The sequence below is a fragment of the Dichomitus squalens genome (genome assembly GCF_000275845.1).
Source record: "Dichomitus squalens LYAD-421 SS1 unplaced genomic scaffold DICSQscaffold_26, whole genome shotgun sequence".
Taxonomy (NCBI): Eukaryota; Fungi; Basidiomycota; class Agaricomycetes; order Polyporales; family Polyporaceae; genus Dichomitus; species Dichomitus squalens.
Genome location: NW_006766908.1, coordinates 9,601 through 23,943, shown reverse-complemented (window position 1 = coordinate 23,943; position 14,343 = coordinate 9,601). Strand labels below are relative to the sequence as shown.

Below are 14,343 nucleotides of genomic sequence, written 5' to 3'. Positions count from 1 at the left end.
TCAATTCCACGGTTCAACGAGGCCGGTACCTGACTACATTCGCTCGTAGCCTGCGCCAATCTACCCTGACATCAATGCGTCGCGAACCACGCAATGTACGTGAGACTGACCCTCGCCGCCTCGTGCTATCCTGACAGACCAGCACAGCCAAGAAAACAAGGCGGCCGCCTTGTGTAGCGGTTCGCCGCTGCAGCCGCGCCTTCTTCTTGTCTTCCACCCTTCCCTGCACGTCCTCGCCACGTTGGCGGTCTTCCAGTCCAGGGTCATTCCCCGTGAGCCTCCAATAGCACCGTGCCTCATGTTGGCAGGGGAGAGATCACATTCGCAACGCGACGGCTTGACGAACGACGAGCATTCACTAGAAGCGATCCAACCACGCGCGCCCCGGTCCGCCACTTACTCTCGTCTCATCTCGTCTCGTCAACAAACCTTCCGCGTGCGGCGTTTGGTCTCGTCGCAATCAGACGGTGTCAACTTGAGGAAACTGACGCAAGAGAAGAAGAGAATGTGTACATTTCAGAGGCTGCGCACAAGGCTCACGGCCGACATGTCCTCGGACTCACAAACGCTCAGGTCAGAGTGGCACGTCCTCATTTTTCTATGCTCCAGCGGCCTGCTCATTCCGAGGTCCCCACCCCGCGCTCAGGGTACAGACAGGGTCTCTTGCCCCTCGGATGACGAAGAGGGCATCCGGCACTGCACAGGCCCGACGACCTCCCGTGCGTCCACGTATCCAGCCGCACCACGAAGTTCATGCATCTCGACGTCAGATGTGGACGACACGCCTTCAAGTTGACTCTAAAGGTGCGCACACGTATGCTTCGCAAATTTTGAGGGCTTCGACTCCATCGGTGTTTGTTTGTGAGATGCTGCGGGCAATCTTCTTCGGCTCCAAGCCATAGAATCGCTAGCATCCATACGATCCGCTGCATAGCCGTCCGACTTCTCTCAGTTCATTGAAGTGAATCCTCCGTTCGTCAGCGGGCTGGGGGGCTACAATGCTGTGTGCTTACACCGCCTCTCACCGTCATGCATCTGCTGACGGTCGGATCCAAGGCACCTCATCCCCTTGCTCTGGTCCTCTCTCGAACACACCAGACCTACTCGCTCCTTGGTCGTGAGCTCGAAATACGAGAGTCCCCGGGGACACTCTTGCATCTCCGCCCCCTCACCGCCGGCGGGCACCAACCTCCGAAGCGTAAAGTTTAGAGGGCGCGGCGAAATGCCCGAACGTTTTAGTCATGACCCCACCCGCTGCGGCCTGTCCGACCGTCCGCGATTTTGTGCCACGAGCCGCACTGAATGCGGTAGCACTGCATTACCCACCTTCGGGCGTTCCCGGGATTCCAGATCTCAGTATCTAATAGCTGCAGATTTTGTCTAAGCGCCCCCATTCCGTCCAACGTTTCAGACCGCCTCGAATTTTCTGGGGCTCTGACGAAGCTCATGCAAATGGCTTCTCTTGGAAAATACGCTGAACTAAATGGATGTCCGTGTTGCGGAGCATTTCGTCATCGCCGCATCCCGAGAGCTACGGACAGGGTCATGCTGCGACGAAGTGACCGGCCCCCCGTTGCCGGCGGGCAGACCGGCACGCTTGTTGCCGGTAACCGAGCATGACTGTTGTTAGCCATACGGTCTGGCGCTAACATCTGCACCGCACGAGCTAACTGTACACGGCGAACACGCACGCTAGGCCAGCATAGGAGAGAAGACAGGGAGCTTGGACCAGAGAGTTGGAAAACGAGAGGCTTGCAGGTTGCCCGATCGGGGTACGGCAGCCCATCGATCGCCCTCGCGTCCCGCGACAGACCCTTCCATGGAACGCTCCCCTGCATTCAGTCACCACGGGTACGAATCGATCGCGATCAGACGTTTTCGCAAGGCACGAATTTGTCCGGCTCGATTTGGCACTTCTGGCGCCCGACTGCGCTCCAGAGATGCAGATTGGCCGAGATCTCGTCCTGGATGCACTCTCGAAAATTAAATTTACCGCGGGATTGGGTTAGTGGCGCCGCTATGAACGTTGGTGGCACTGGGGCCTCCTGCATCGGATTGCATCAGTGGATACGACCTGCAGGTGGGTCGCTGGAGGACGAGCGCTGCGTTGGACACTTGTTGGGGATGCGGATAAGCAGCAGGGAGGAGCGAGTAGTTGGGGACGTTGGTTTAGCGCAACGCGCATGCGGTCCTCTCGCTACGCTACATCCGCCCATTCTTGCTCCATGGCGCCGGGCACGTCAGCCGCGATCCGGACGTCAAGAGTAGCGTCCTGAATGGGCTCCGGAAGAGGCTAGATCTGTGCTCTTTTCTTGAATTCGGAATCGGTCGCTTACGTGCACATCCGCCGTTCTCTCAGTGCCCTGTCTGTGAAGCTTGTGTAGGAGCTGAAGTTGTACCTATGTACGCACATACCCACCGACAGAGCAAGCCCAGGAGCCGCAAGAAGAGGCGTAGGCGCAGGTCCACGACCGCAGCTCCAGTCCTGTAAGCTCTCGATAACACACATCAATCGCACGTCTTGGAAGTCCTCCGCGAACGAAGGGATCGCCAAGCCGATCGTTGCACCCGCAGCCAGTGAGTTCTCTCCGTCCGTCCAACGCGCACACATGGACGTGAATGGAGGCTGACCTGCCTGCTGACCGCCAGGCCGTCCCGTAAGTCCCGTAATCCCCGTAGGGTCGTAAGAGGTACGTGTTCGCCGCTGCCGTCATCGTCACCGGGCGCGTCGCCAGTCGCAACGGGTGAGAGAGGGCTAGCGCGATCGGAAGCGATCGAATTATGCACGTCCGACAGGATGTTCGACTTCGACTTTAGTCGGGCTCGGAAGCTCGGAGGAACACCTTGGGGAGCGTGCACCATGTGCTGTGCGGAGATGGGGCCCGTAGCCGAGCATGGCGGGCTCCAGCGCTGGCGCCCGACTAAGCAAGGCCAAGGAGGTTGTGGACGACCTGTGGAGGGCCCCTGTGCGTTAACATGGCGCTCGTGTGTCGTCTGGTGGATCGGTGGATCGAAAGAGGGACGTGGAAAGAAGGGGTGGATGGGGGATCTGATTCTATCAAGCAAACCAGGGAACTGGTAATCATCAGTAAGCATCCTGATTCTGGGGGAACTGGTAATCATGGAGGCCTGTCCCAGCGACGTTAGCACCTGGCCCTTGTCTAATCAGATAGAGACCGCTTTCCATGCGCCGCTGCGCGAAGTCCTGCGAGCCAAGTCGAATGACAGAAGCCCGAATCGCGTCTAGCGGCGAGCAGATCTGAGACCTCAGCGTCACCACCTCGTGGCTTGCGTGATAGGGGTGGCTTGCCGCCGGCTCGCGTATGCAAGCGATGCGCACCTATTAAGCAGACACGTTGCTATCGAGGGCAGCCGCAGCGCGAGGGTCGCATCGCCGGAAGAGGGAACGTCGGTCCCGTGCTGCCCGCAACTGCGACCGTGCCACCGCTCAGGGCACCGCCGGGCCTGGTTGGACGCGTCCAGGGCGCGCCTGCTCCCGAACAGGGATAGCCCCCTATGTGCGGCCAACAGCTCGACGTGCGCGGTAACCGCAGCCAGACGAGGGATCGGACTGCCAACCGGGGGCACAATGTGCGATGCTCATGCGCAGATTGGCAAGTAGAGTTGGGGCCCTGAATGAAAGACTGCAGCCATTTCGGAAGTTGGCCATGCGACAGAACCCAAACTTACGTTGTGTCGCAGGCTTCGCGAAGATTGGCAGAGCACATTGACAGTGGGACGTGCCAAGCGGCTGTTGCCCTCTCGCTCATGTGCTACCCGCATTGAATTGTCGCTTGCGGTGGTCGACTAAGTCCATATGTGGTGTTCACAACAAGCCTCGCGCTCCAGTCTTCCTGCGGGGGCGCTATGGCTATGTGAAGAACTGTGGCGTTCGCACCACAACGGAGAGCGTCTATCCGGTCCGGTCTCCCTGGGCGCCTCGTAAACGCAACAAGAGCGACGCGCGATGCGACACGGAAACGCCATGCAAAGACTGCGCGCGGGCGACCCTCGGGAGGCGATTGTGGGCAAGCCCGAGTCGCGCGCTGCAGTCGGCGTCCAGGTCCTCAGGGACGCTGGCCGAGGGGCTTGGGGGACAGTTTCAAGACCATGCGCTCTGAGGTTTGCAGCCGGCGACTATCGTGATCTAGCCGAGGGCAATCGGTGCTAACGAAATGAGACGCGCTCCGGTACGTTCCGACTCGCGCTCCTCGCGGGACGAACGCAAGGACGAGAGGTCCGACGCGGAAAGGGAAGCAAGGAAGAGAACGGACGAGGGCGGTGCTGACATGTGCTCTCTTTGCTGGGGGATGAGTGAGTCGTATTTGAAGTTTTCGGATCGTACGCGGGATGTGGTAAACGGAAGGCAGGGAGCAGCGCTGGAGTGGGATCCGGGGGAGGAACAGCGTGTGACTGCGCAGCGCCAGCAGAATGGAGTAAGGAGCATCGGAAGGTACGAGGGTGAGAAGAATCGACCCAAGGCAGGGCGGGCACGTGCGATGGAGGTCTCAAACTCAAAGAAGACGTTCTCGGCTGAGTGATGATTACAGAAGAGCGAGGGTCGCAAAAGGCGGGGGGGAGCTGTTGCTGTTCTTGCTGCCGTTCACGACGCCTTGCACTTGCTCTCCGCTGTGCGACCCAGAGAGCGCGCCCAAGAGGCCCGCGGACGAGCGAGTCTGGAAGGTAGACGGGGGCGTGAGAAGATCGGATCTCTTGGATTCGGCACCGAGAGGCGCAGGGACGTCGGGGCCTCTGGGGTCCGCCGGAGTGCTGAGGTGAGCGGCGGGTGTGACACGCGGCTGGAACAGAACAGTGACAAGAGGCTGACGCAGTGACTGAGGGTGCGCCGTCATTGGGTGCCGCAGCAGGGACCCTGCCGCGCGCGGTGTCGGAACGTGAGCGGTGCGTGCCAGCCTGGCCAGGCTCAGGCTCCTCCCGCCACACCGGTCTGAACCAGACCCCAGACTCCGTAAAATTTACTCCCTCTCGGCCTCCAGAACGGAAAGGCGAGGGTCGCAAAGTCTATTTGGCCACCGGTAAGTCCTCGATCTTCCGCGTGCATTTGTACGATTCCTGACCACTTCTTTGGCGCCCAAACAAACACATATCCTCTCCTCCTGGTCCGTCCCTCGCTCCCGCTCTTTCTTCCCCTTGTCGCTTGTTCTTCTACCGTACCTTCCGCCGCCTAATCCCTTCTTCCTCCTCAACATCCTTTGTTGCTCCGCCAATCTCACATCGTCCTCGCGCATTGTGCACCGTAATGACCTATTCGCCTACCCATGGCTCATACTCGTCCTATCCAATGCGCTATGCGCTCCCACAACAGCAGCATCAGCAACAGTCGCACAACTCAACATCGCATCATCCCCACTCCCAGCCGCACTCGCAGCACACTCCCCCGACCCACTATCCAAAGCCCTCCTACGCGCACACCCATCTGCACCACGCGCAGATACCCATCAAAGTCGAGGAGTCATCCGACCTCCCCCCCGTATCCTCGCTCACCAACTACGACCACCACCACGTAAAGTCGGCCTCATCCGCCCACTCAGGCGCCGGCACCCCGTCCGCCAACCACCCGCTCTTCCGCTTCGGCGCGGCCGACTTCTCCCAAAGCGCGTCGCCCTCCCACCCCTCTCCGCCCACCCCGTTCACCTTCATGTCTCACCAAAACTGGCCGTCCTCCTCCGCCGCCTCGTCCTCGTACGGCGCGCAGTCCCAGTATGGGGGCGCCGGCATCGACCGCTACACCATCCCCTCTCCCGTGTCCCCCGTAAACGGCGGCAGCCACCACCACGCGCTCACCCTCGCGGACGAGTACGACGACGAGGGCGGCGACGAGCTCACTGACCTGCCTAGCGCGGGCCTGAGCGGTATGGGTCTCCCCCCATACGGCGCGGGCGTCGGCGGGAAGGCCGGGGACAAACAAGTCCGACGCCGCAGCAGCAAAGCCTGCGACCAGTGCAGGAAAAGCAAGTGCAAGTGCGAGCGGAGCAGCCCACAAGAACCGTGTCGGAACTGCGTCATGCTCGGTACCCGTAAGTTCAGGCTTCTTTCGCCTTCTTCTGATCTTTCGTGCTCTATCCCTCTCGTGCTCTACCCCGTTTGGGGGGCGCGAGCTCCGTCTAAGAGCACGTCGCGCAAGCTCTGCTCGAGTGACGAGTCTGTCGCGCCTGCCGCAGCCAACCTTGCCCGTTCTCGTCTTCATCTCACTCAATGACGCGCGCAGTGAGCTCATAGCCCTTCTTATCCGCAGAATGTACCTTTCTCGGGCCTTCGCGCAAGCGCGGCCCCCCCAAAGGCTACATCGACGCGATCGAGGCGCGTCTGCATCAGACCGAAGCCCTCATCGGCATCCTCCTCAGCAGCAAGGACAGCCGCGCGAAGGGAGTGCTCGAGGATCTTGCAGAGGTGAGCGTCCGCACTCCATACACGGCGTATATGCGCGAGATTCGAAGCCATGCGACCTCGGTACGGTCGCACGATCCCGTCTCCGCCGCGCGGCACCGCGTTCAGAACCCTAGCGGATCGTGCATGTGGCGGAGTTTTCCGCCGCGAGCCACGGGGTGCCTGTAAGAAGCGCGTGGAGTGGAAAAGCTCGTGGGTTCGTGCGGCTTCGGTGTAGCACGGTCATGTTGCTCTGGCCTGCGAGCCGCACGTATATACGCGCCGGGGTTGCATCCTTATGACGTCGTCGTTCTTGTGTGTACTCACGCTGTGCAAAAATAGGACCCGCTGGCGAAAGAAATCATAAACCGTGTCGACAACTCGCCGTACGGATACAAAGGGCGCAGCCGCGGCGCGGAGGCGCCGACGAGTCGCGCGCGACCTCCTCCACCGCCAGAGCAGCGCGACGGCAACGAGGGTAATGTCGTGCACGCGACGCAGTAAGTCCCCCTGTTTGGTGACTATGAACGTCTATCCTGACTATGTCTTTGCTAGCCCTTCGAACGAATGGCAGGATCAGGTTATCAGTCGGTTGAACACTGCGGCGGCAACGCGTAACACCCTCCTGCCCGACGGCCAAGTCGCCTCGACGAGCACGGAAGGGGACGACACCATCTCGCCACCTTTGAGCGCGCTCCCCCCGTCTGGCACGAGTGCATCTGCGCGGAAGGAGGCCGACAGCCAGGCAGCGAGCAGCGACGGGCGGAGACAACGCAGACGTCTCGATGGGGACGGTGCTGTGCAACCGGAGATTTCGCGGCGCTCGACGTCATCGGCATCGTCGCGCTCTCCGATACGCCACGGCGCCGCCGGGGAGGAGAGTATGGAGGAGACGGACGAGAGTGGGGAGGACGAGATGGCGGTCGCGGTGGGGCAACTGAGCTTGAACGAGGACGAGCAGGTGCGGTTCCATGGGAAGATGAGCGGGCTGCATCTGCTCGGAGTGAAGGAAAGGCAGGACGGACGGAACGAGGGCGGACTTTGGTGAGTATCAGCGTTGACAGCAATCACGTCCTACCTGCTGACTTGCGCATGTTCCATAGGCGGTTCCCCAAGGCGAGAGTTTGGCCCCCCTTGCCGCCTTCAGCACGCGCCTCCCAACGGCAGTCCGAGGACTTCGCGCCTCGGCTGCCCGATCTCGCGACCCAGGAGCTATTGCTCGAGTTGTACTTCACCTACGTCCACCCGGTACTCCCGATAGTCCACAAGCGAACCTTCATGGACGACTTCCGCAATGGGAACATGTCCTCGGACTCGCCCTACTCAGGGGCCGAGTCCGTCTACTCGGACGCTGCGTCCCCGGTTTCCGCGTCGTCCCCGCACAGGTTGTCGAGGCGGCGCGTACCGACCCTCCTGCTGCTCGCAATGTTCTCCCTCGCGGCGCGCTACTCCTCGCGCACTGCGGCGCCCCCACCAGAAGACGGCTCGATGTGGACCGCTGGCGACGAGTACATGGAGGACGCGAAGGTGATTCTCGACCGCACCTACGCCGCGTCGCGGCCCAGCACCTGCCAGGCGCTCCTCCTCCTCGGCTACCGCGAGGTGGGAATCGGCGCGATGGCGCAGGCGTGGCTCTACGTCGGGATGGCCGTCCGGATGGCGCAGGACCTCGGGCTGCACAAGAGCGCGGAGAAGTGGACGAGCGTCGGCCGGAGCCTGTTCTCGCGCGCGGAGCTGCAGGAGCGGCGGCGGATCTGGTACGGGTGCGTGGTGATGGACAAGTACGTGTGCACGTACATCGGGCGCCCGGTCGCGATCTTCGAGCGCGACTTCGACACGGAGCTGCCCGTCGTGGAGGAGGGCGAGGAGACGGAGCTGTGGAGGCCGCACCCGGCGCCGCAGGTGTTCGACGCGGAGGACACGGAGCGGCGGAAGCGCGAGGTCGTGCCCGCGCCTGGGTACGTCTTGTCGTGTTTCGACGAGTCGGCGAAGCTTTGTGAGTCATGCGTATCTGTTTCGGGTTATCGCGATGGGTGGCTGACATATGTGTGTTTGTGTTTGCAGCGCTGGTGTTGAGTCAGATATGCCAGAGCATCTACGCGATTAAGCCTGCTGTGAACCGGCCTTCCGAGCTTACTCGGCTGGATAGCCAGCTGACGAAGTGGTGCCTCGAGCTGCCGGAGTCCTTGCGGTTCGACCCCGCGTCGCCGAAGAACCCGCCACCGCCGCCACACATCCTGACGCTGCACATGCAGTATTGGTGTACGGTGCTCCTGCTCCACAGGCCGTTCATTCGACACATCCAGGATTCGACCAAGTTGTAAGTGATCGTCTCGTAGCGTGTCTTCGCGACAATGGACTCATCAGTGTGCCCAGGCTGTCGCCCAGTGCGTCCTCCGCAAGGGAGGCCAACATCCAGGTCACCTCGCGCCAGCACTACGACATGTGCGTGCAAGCGGCGAATCATATCTCTCGCATCGGTAAGTCAGCATTGCGAGTGAGTCGCGTTCGTCGCTGATGGAACAAAAATTTTGCAGCCTCCGTCTACTGCGATGCCTACTCGCCGAATCGGGCATCGGTCTTCCTCTGCTATTACGTCTTCACCGCGGCTATAATGCATGTCGCTACACGTGAGTTGTCCTCGGATGTTCAACCTTCTAGCTTGCATTCTCACGGCGCCCGTATTCAGTGCGGACATATCCCGATGACCCGCAAGGTCAAAGCGGACTTGACAAATGCATGGACATCCTCAAACGCATGAGTGTCATCTGGCCCAGTGCCTGGCGCGCCTTGGAGCTCCTGACAGGTGCCAAACTCCAGCTGGATCGCCCGTCGGAGCTCCCCAGCTTGCGCAACGTTTCGGAGCCCAGACACAAACGCACAGCTTCGGACTCCGTCGATTCGGAGGATGTCACTGTCACAGACCGTTCCCGGATCATCACCCAGGATCACGCCTACCGTCAGCAGGCCAACTACCCCGCCATATCGAACACCAGCCAAGGCCACGCGTCCGCCCCTGCGCCAAGCCACGCTCAGCAGAGCTACTCGCTATCGCTGGAGATGCCACCAAGCAGCGGCTCGTACCTGCAACCGTCGTACGACCGCTGGCCGACAGACTCATCGTCGCTCGCGAGCTTCCCTTCCAGCATCTCGACATCGGTGCTGCCGCAGACGTACAGCACTGGGCTCGTCGACGAGCGCATAGGGTCGAGCTTGGGCCGGAGCTCGGAACGGCAGAGCCAGCGGTACCCGCAGTACTGGAACGACTACTCGGCGCTCGGCCAGATGGAGACCAACTACAGTGTGCCTGTTACGAGCGAGATCGTGTCTCAGCACGGAGGCGCGCAGCCTGGGACAAGCGACCACCACGGGCACCAGCAGCCGATGTACGACCAATACTCCATGTTTGGTGAGTTGCAATTCTGGCGCTTCATGCGGGACATCTCGTCTGACAAACATGCGCAATCAATAGGAAACATGCCGCCTTCGAACCTACAATAACCAGTGCATCTGGTATAATTCGTGCTCAAAAGGCCGAACACTTGATTAGTGGTGTTCTTGGACCTGGCTCCTTGCTCGAAACGTGAATATCATACTTTTACCTCGCAATGCTGCATATGTATTCGTCAGTTACTCGTCACGGCCTTTGTCATCTCTCTGCGCTGCGATCTCTTGTTTACCTGTATCTAGTCCCGTCTTTCTCGTGCAACCGCTTCCTGTAATAGCTGTCGTTGCTACAACCTGTTGTATCCCGTAGCTCTTCTGAGACACACCATCCTCCGCAATATCCAATCCCTAGACACGTCCGCAACGCACTGTACTCCTAATACAACCAATCTCACACTGTAACCTCCGTTTCCTTTCCTGGTCCGACATGGCTTCCCAGCACATCCGCATGGCAAGGCATCCACTAGCCAACGTGACAACTGCCTATCCACAAGCCGAGAAGACTGACATGTGTATTGCGGGGGCGCTTCAAGGTTAAAATGCATCGCGTCTATTGTGGCACATGTCCAACACCGGCGACGTGACATATGGAACCACCATGGACCAATCACCGGTGCAGCTCAATCTTGACTCCCCAATCTCGACAATCTCGGTCTATGGACGCCAGCTCATCAGCGCGGCTGTGCAGCGGTCCACGGAAGCCCTGCAGACGCAAGGATAAGGGGAGAACGTATACCCCGGCCTGTTCTGCTCGCTTCTTCCCGCACGCTGTATTGTCCTGCGCCCTTCCGAGGGCGCCTCGCCAGCTTGGGATCTCAGATGGTGGGCACTGGGCAGGCGTACGGAGGGAAATCCACATGAGTCGCCCGCCCGATGCGGATGCGGGACTCCGGGGGACCGGGACCAGCTGTGCGCTGGCAGGCCTAGCGAGCGCACACAAGCCTACAGGGTCACACAACTGGGTGGCACAGCCGCGTGCCACCAGAGGCGTGCGAGCCCGCGAGGAGGCGCGGTGAGGGCGCGAGCCAAGGTTTCGAAGTATGGGGCCCGACGCCGTTTGGCATTGAATGACGCCTTCGCGGCCACGACGGCCCACGGTGGCTGGCCGTGCGACACACCGGTGAGGAGGTGTCCCGGGAGAAGGTGCAGTTCCGTCACAGTCTGTTAGGCTGGCGCGAATCACAGGAGACAGACCGACAGAAGCGGAGGATGAGCAATCTGCGCCGCGTTGTCGTGGATCCCGTCTACGAAGAGAATTAGCAGGACACTGACTCACTTGGGCAGAATGAGGACATATCTGGACAAGTAGGAAGTGAGCGACGGAAGCGGACATCCTGCTGCGCAAGATCAGGAAATTTGCTTGAGAAGCGCGTCCAGCAGTCACGGCGAATCTCTAACTCAGGCAGAAGACCGTCGGTCGGAGCGCCCAGAAATGCGCGACTAGAGCGCGGCCGGTAGAGCAGGTAGTCGGTAACCACACCAGACGCAATATCAGATCATATATGCGTATGAGGTCCGAGTCTTGGTCAAGACTCGTCAGCCAAGGGATGTCCGGTCAGCGATTTCATGCGCAATTGCATAGTTCCTGAAATGGCAGCACCTTTGTTAGAACTAGCAAGCACCGTGCCGACATCCCGAAGTTTCCCCGCTGGAGTCAATGCGCACAGATTGACTGCGCACATATACCCAGATTCGCGCTATGTCTGGGACTATTATGGGATGTACAAGGGGCATTGCTATCCGCATATGTTGAGATGCCGAGGAAGTCAGAGACGGACTTCTATCCGTCGACGTCCGAGTAAGGCTCCACTGGCTGCACATGGTCACATTGATTCTCAATTTTAGAAGTCGGTGAGCGTGCTCACCGTCCATACAGTGCTTCTGGTGAAGTGCGAGAATCCAGAAGGCGTGAGTCAAAGTGACGTCCATCGTAAAGGGATGGTCGATGGGCTTTACGCTCGATAGTAAATGGTCATAGCAACACAGATGGACTCGTCCACCCTCCCCAGCGCAGATTATGCCTAAGACGAGGAAAATCAGACAGTGCCCAGATAAAGAGAGCGTTTGTGTGGATTTGAGGTTGTGGTGCTGGTGAGGTTGGGATATACTTGCTATCGCATAATGACAACCGCAATATCCTACCAGTCTCGGAGCTTTGAAAAGGATGATAGATACCCGCTAGATAGCGCAGAGGTTTCAGTCAATCAGGGAAGACTCCCAGCGATCCCAAGCCTGGAGATGAAGCGTCGGCATAAGTCAGATACAGGCGCTTGTTTCTGGCTGATGCTGGGGCATTCAGCGTCACATTGCTCATACCAGTCCTATGTAGAGAAACTCATAGAGATGGGCGAAATCCTGGATAGTCGTTAGCATGATACATGGTGAACTCGAGTCTATACTGGACACTCAGATAGACCTATCTCCTCCCGATGAAAGCATGGTGCTGCGCGTTGAGCCTGTTGGCATTCATTTTCCTGGGGGTTGTTCTGGACGGCACGCAGCCATACATCGGCCTCTGATACATCACCACAGGGCAGTGGCTAAATAGCTTCAGACATTCATATTTATCAACTCAAACAACGCACGACTACGTAGGAAGTATGCGCCCAAACGCAGCCACCAGTCATCAGGAAAACCGGTAATCACTTAACGCCCCTTAAAGTCGCCTTTAAGGGCATTAAGGCGCCTAAGTTGTCATTAAGCGTGGGTAAGTCGTAAGAGTTAAGATGCACGATTAAGACCATTAAGTTGAGCGAGCGCGGAAACGTTCTGCGCCGTCATCGGGCACGTTTGCCCCTGTCACAACACTTGTACAGGCTTTCAATGGTCCTTTACTTTACTCTGTGCTCCAGCAAAAAGACACTCTATGGAGTTGAGGGTGAGCAACTTCGAGTTACGTGCAGGAGAGCTAAGTGGCCTAAGGCGCTAAGTCATTAAGGGACTGCACGGTTTACTGATGCACAATGATTCAAAGCGTACCTATCGTTCAATCATGGTTGCGAGACAAGATGCCATCACACAATTGCGCCTATGTAGAGGTGAGTGCAGAGGAGAATCCAGGGCACGCACCTCAATTCTCGATGGCAGCAAAGAAAGTCCTGGTAGATACCGATGCATGCTGTGTACGATACCACGTCAGCCCCTGGAAATCTAAAGCACTACGGTGTGAAGACTAAGCAGTCAGAGGCTCAGAAATGCGACATGTCTACTCCGCGCAGTCAGGGTTGCCCGTCCCCGAAAGACAACTTGACGGAAAAAGTGTTGGCTCGCCCGCCTCGTTCCACCGTGGCAAGGTGTGGCAGCGGTGGCGAGAACGAGCCCGAGTGAGACGCAGGGCAAACGTCAACCGCTATCAGGTGGACGTACTACCAGCGGGCGGCTGATACCTGAGTGCATGTAGTGTGCTGTGGTTATGACGAAGTTCGCATCGTCTGGATCAGGAGAAGACGGGAGGAATGTATGAGGTTGCGGGTCAGCCATGCTGAGCAATTTTTGACCATAAAGCTGGCCCGAAAATTGAAGCAGCAGTCTGTGCCATCGGTGTCAAATAGCTGACAATGCAGGATATGTTCAAGGGCGTTCTAAGGATTGCTGCAAGTAGGCCCTGTCGACAATTGCTGAAAGAAACTAGTCAATATGAACCGAGATGAACGGAGTAGCATCTGACGTACAGCGCCGTGAGTAGGTGCCCGTGTTATGCCATCATCACCGGAGAAGCAGTGATGATATGGGTCAGAATAATCCCATTTCAACATCCATCCCTGGCAGCGGAGCGTTTAACCAGCGACCCAGCAACACAGTGGAGTGTTGCGAGTCGCCAGCGCACATAGAGCATGGAGAGAAGGAAGAATCAAAGGGAATTCAAAGGAGAAAGAGATGGGGCGAGGACGAGGAGTTCAAGAACTGAGGAGGCAGGGGCAGAGGCTGGTGATGATTGGCGGGAGAATAGCGACACGTTCGAGCTCGAGTCGACTTAGGAGTGAGCATTTGGGCCGCGGCATTGAACGAATTGCCACCCTCTGTGTTCCAGGGCTCCCAGCTTGAATCGAATGATTGACTGTGCCGGTGAAGGGAACGTCGCAGGTGTCACGGACGTTGGACAGACGCCCCTTTTTGCCGCCCATTCCCTTTCCTTTGACGCCCACCTTCCATTTCCGGACCGTTTCCTTTCCTAGCTCATCCCAGTTTGGACACTGTAGATACGTTCCCGTGATCGCCATGCCCTTGCCTTTTCTTTCTCGCCCTTTGTTCCCCCTTTGTCATCTTCACTGCCTCGCTCTCGCGCCTTGTCCTTGGTTGCTAAGCAGCCCCTCTAGTATATAAGGACCCCCCCTAGGCGCTCCCTAGTCCCCATCTCGACCTCTTGGTCATTGGGACTAGGTGAGTGACCATAGCGTTGTATCTCTCTTCGATTGCTAATGTATAACTTGGTCATTGGGACTAGTCTGTCGCTGCTTGCGTGAAGGCTAGCTTTCGTCGGTCTCGTGCCTTCGTGCCGACCGCCGCTCT

At 58.7% G+C, this 14,343-nt stretch overlaps 3 protein-coding genes across 3 annotated transcripts; 1 reads left to right on the top strand and 2 right to left on the bottom strand.

Annotated features, from left to right (window-relative positions):
- Window positions 1-3,107: 3,107 nt before the first annotated feature.
- DICSQDRAFT_156150 (uncharacterized protein) lies at window positions 3,108-4,081 on the bottom strand. The gene has a single exon (XM_007367484.1). It carries the CDS (start codon window positions 3,781-3,783, stop codon window positions 3,601-3,603), a length of 183 nt encoding a protein of 60 aa, XP_007367546.1. The 5' UTR covers window positions 3,784-4,081; the 3' UTR covers window positions 3,108-3,600.
- A 463-nt stretch (window positions 4,082-4,544) lies between these two features.
- DICSQDRAFT_171792 (uncharacterized protein) lies at window positions 4,545-4,853 on the bottom strand (the record flags this gene model as incomplete). The annotated part of the gene is made up of 1 exon (XM_007367483.1): window positions 4,545-4,853. The coding sequence occupies one exon, from the start codon at window positions 4,851-4,853 to the stop codon at window positions 4,545-4,547; it is 309 nt and encodes a 102-aa protein (XP_007367545.1).
- A 1,022-nt stretch (window positions 4,854-5,875) lies between these two features.
- DICSQDRAFT_64693 (uncharacterized protein) lies at window positions 5,876-9,888 on the top strand (the record flags this gene model as incomplete). Its single annotated transcript, XM_007367482.1, has 9 exons — window positions 5,876-6,038; window positions 6,257-6,411; window positions 6,730-6,887; window positions 6,943-7,431; window positions 7,491-8,383; window positions 8,452-8,707; window positions 8,764-8,867; window positions 8,925-9,017; window positions 9,077-9,888. 9 exons carry the CDS (start codon window positions 5,876-5,878, stop codon window positions 9,886-9,888), a joined length of 3,123 nt encoding a protein of 1,040 aa, XP_007367544.1.
- Between the last annotated feature and the right edge of the window lie 4,455 nt (window positions 9,889-14,343).

Excerpts from the sequence above, each read along its gene's own strand:
- DICSQDRAFT_156150 (XM_007367484.1), bottom strand. The coding sequence starts at position 3,783 with ATGCGGGTAGCACATGAGCGAGAGGGCAACAGCCGCTTGGCACGTCCC.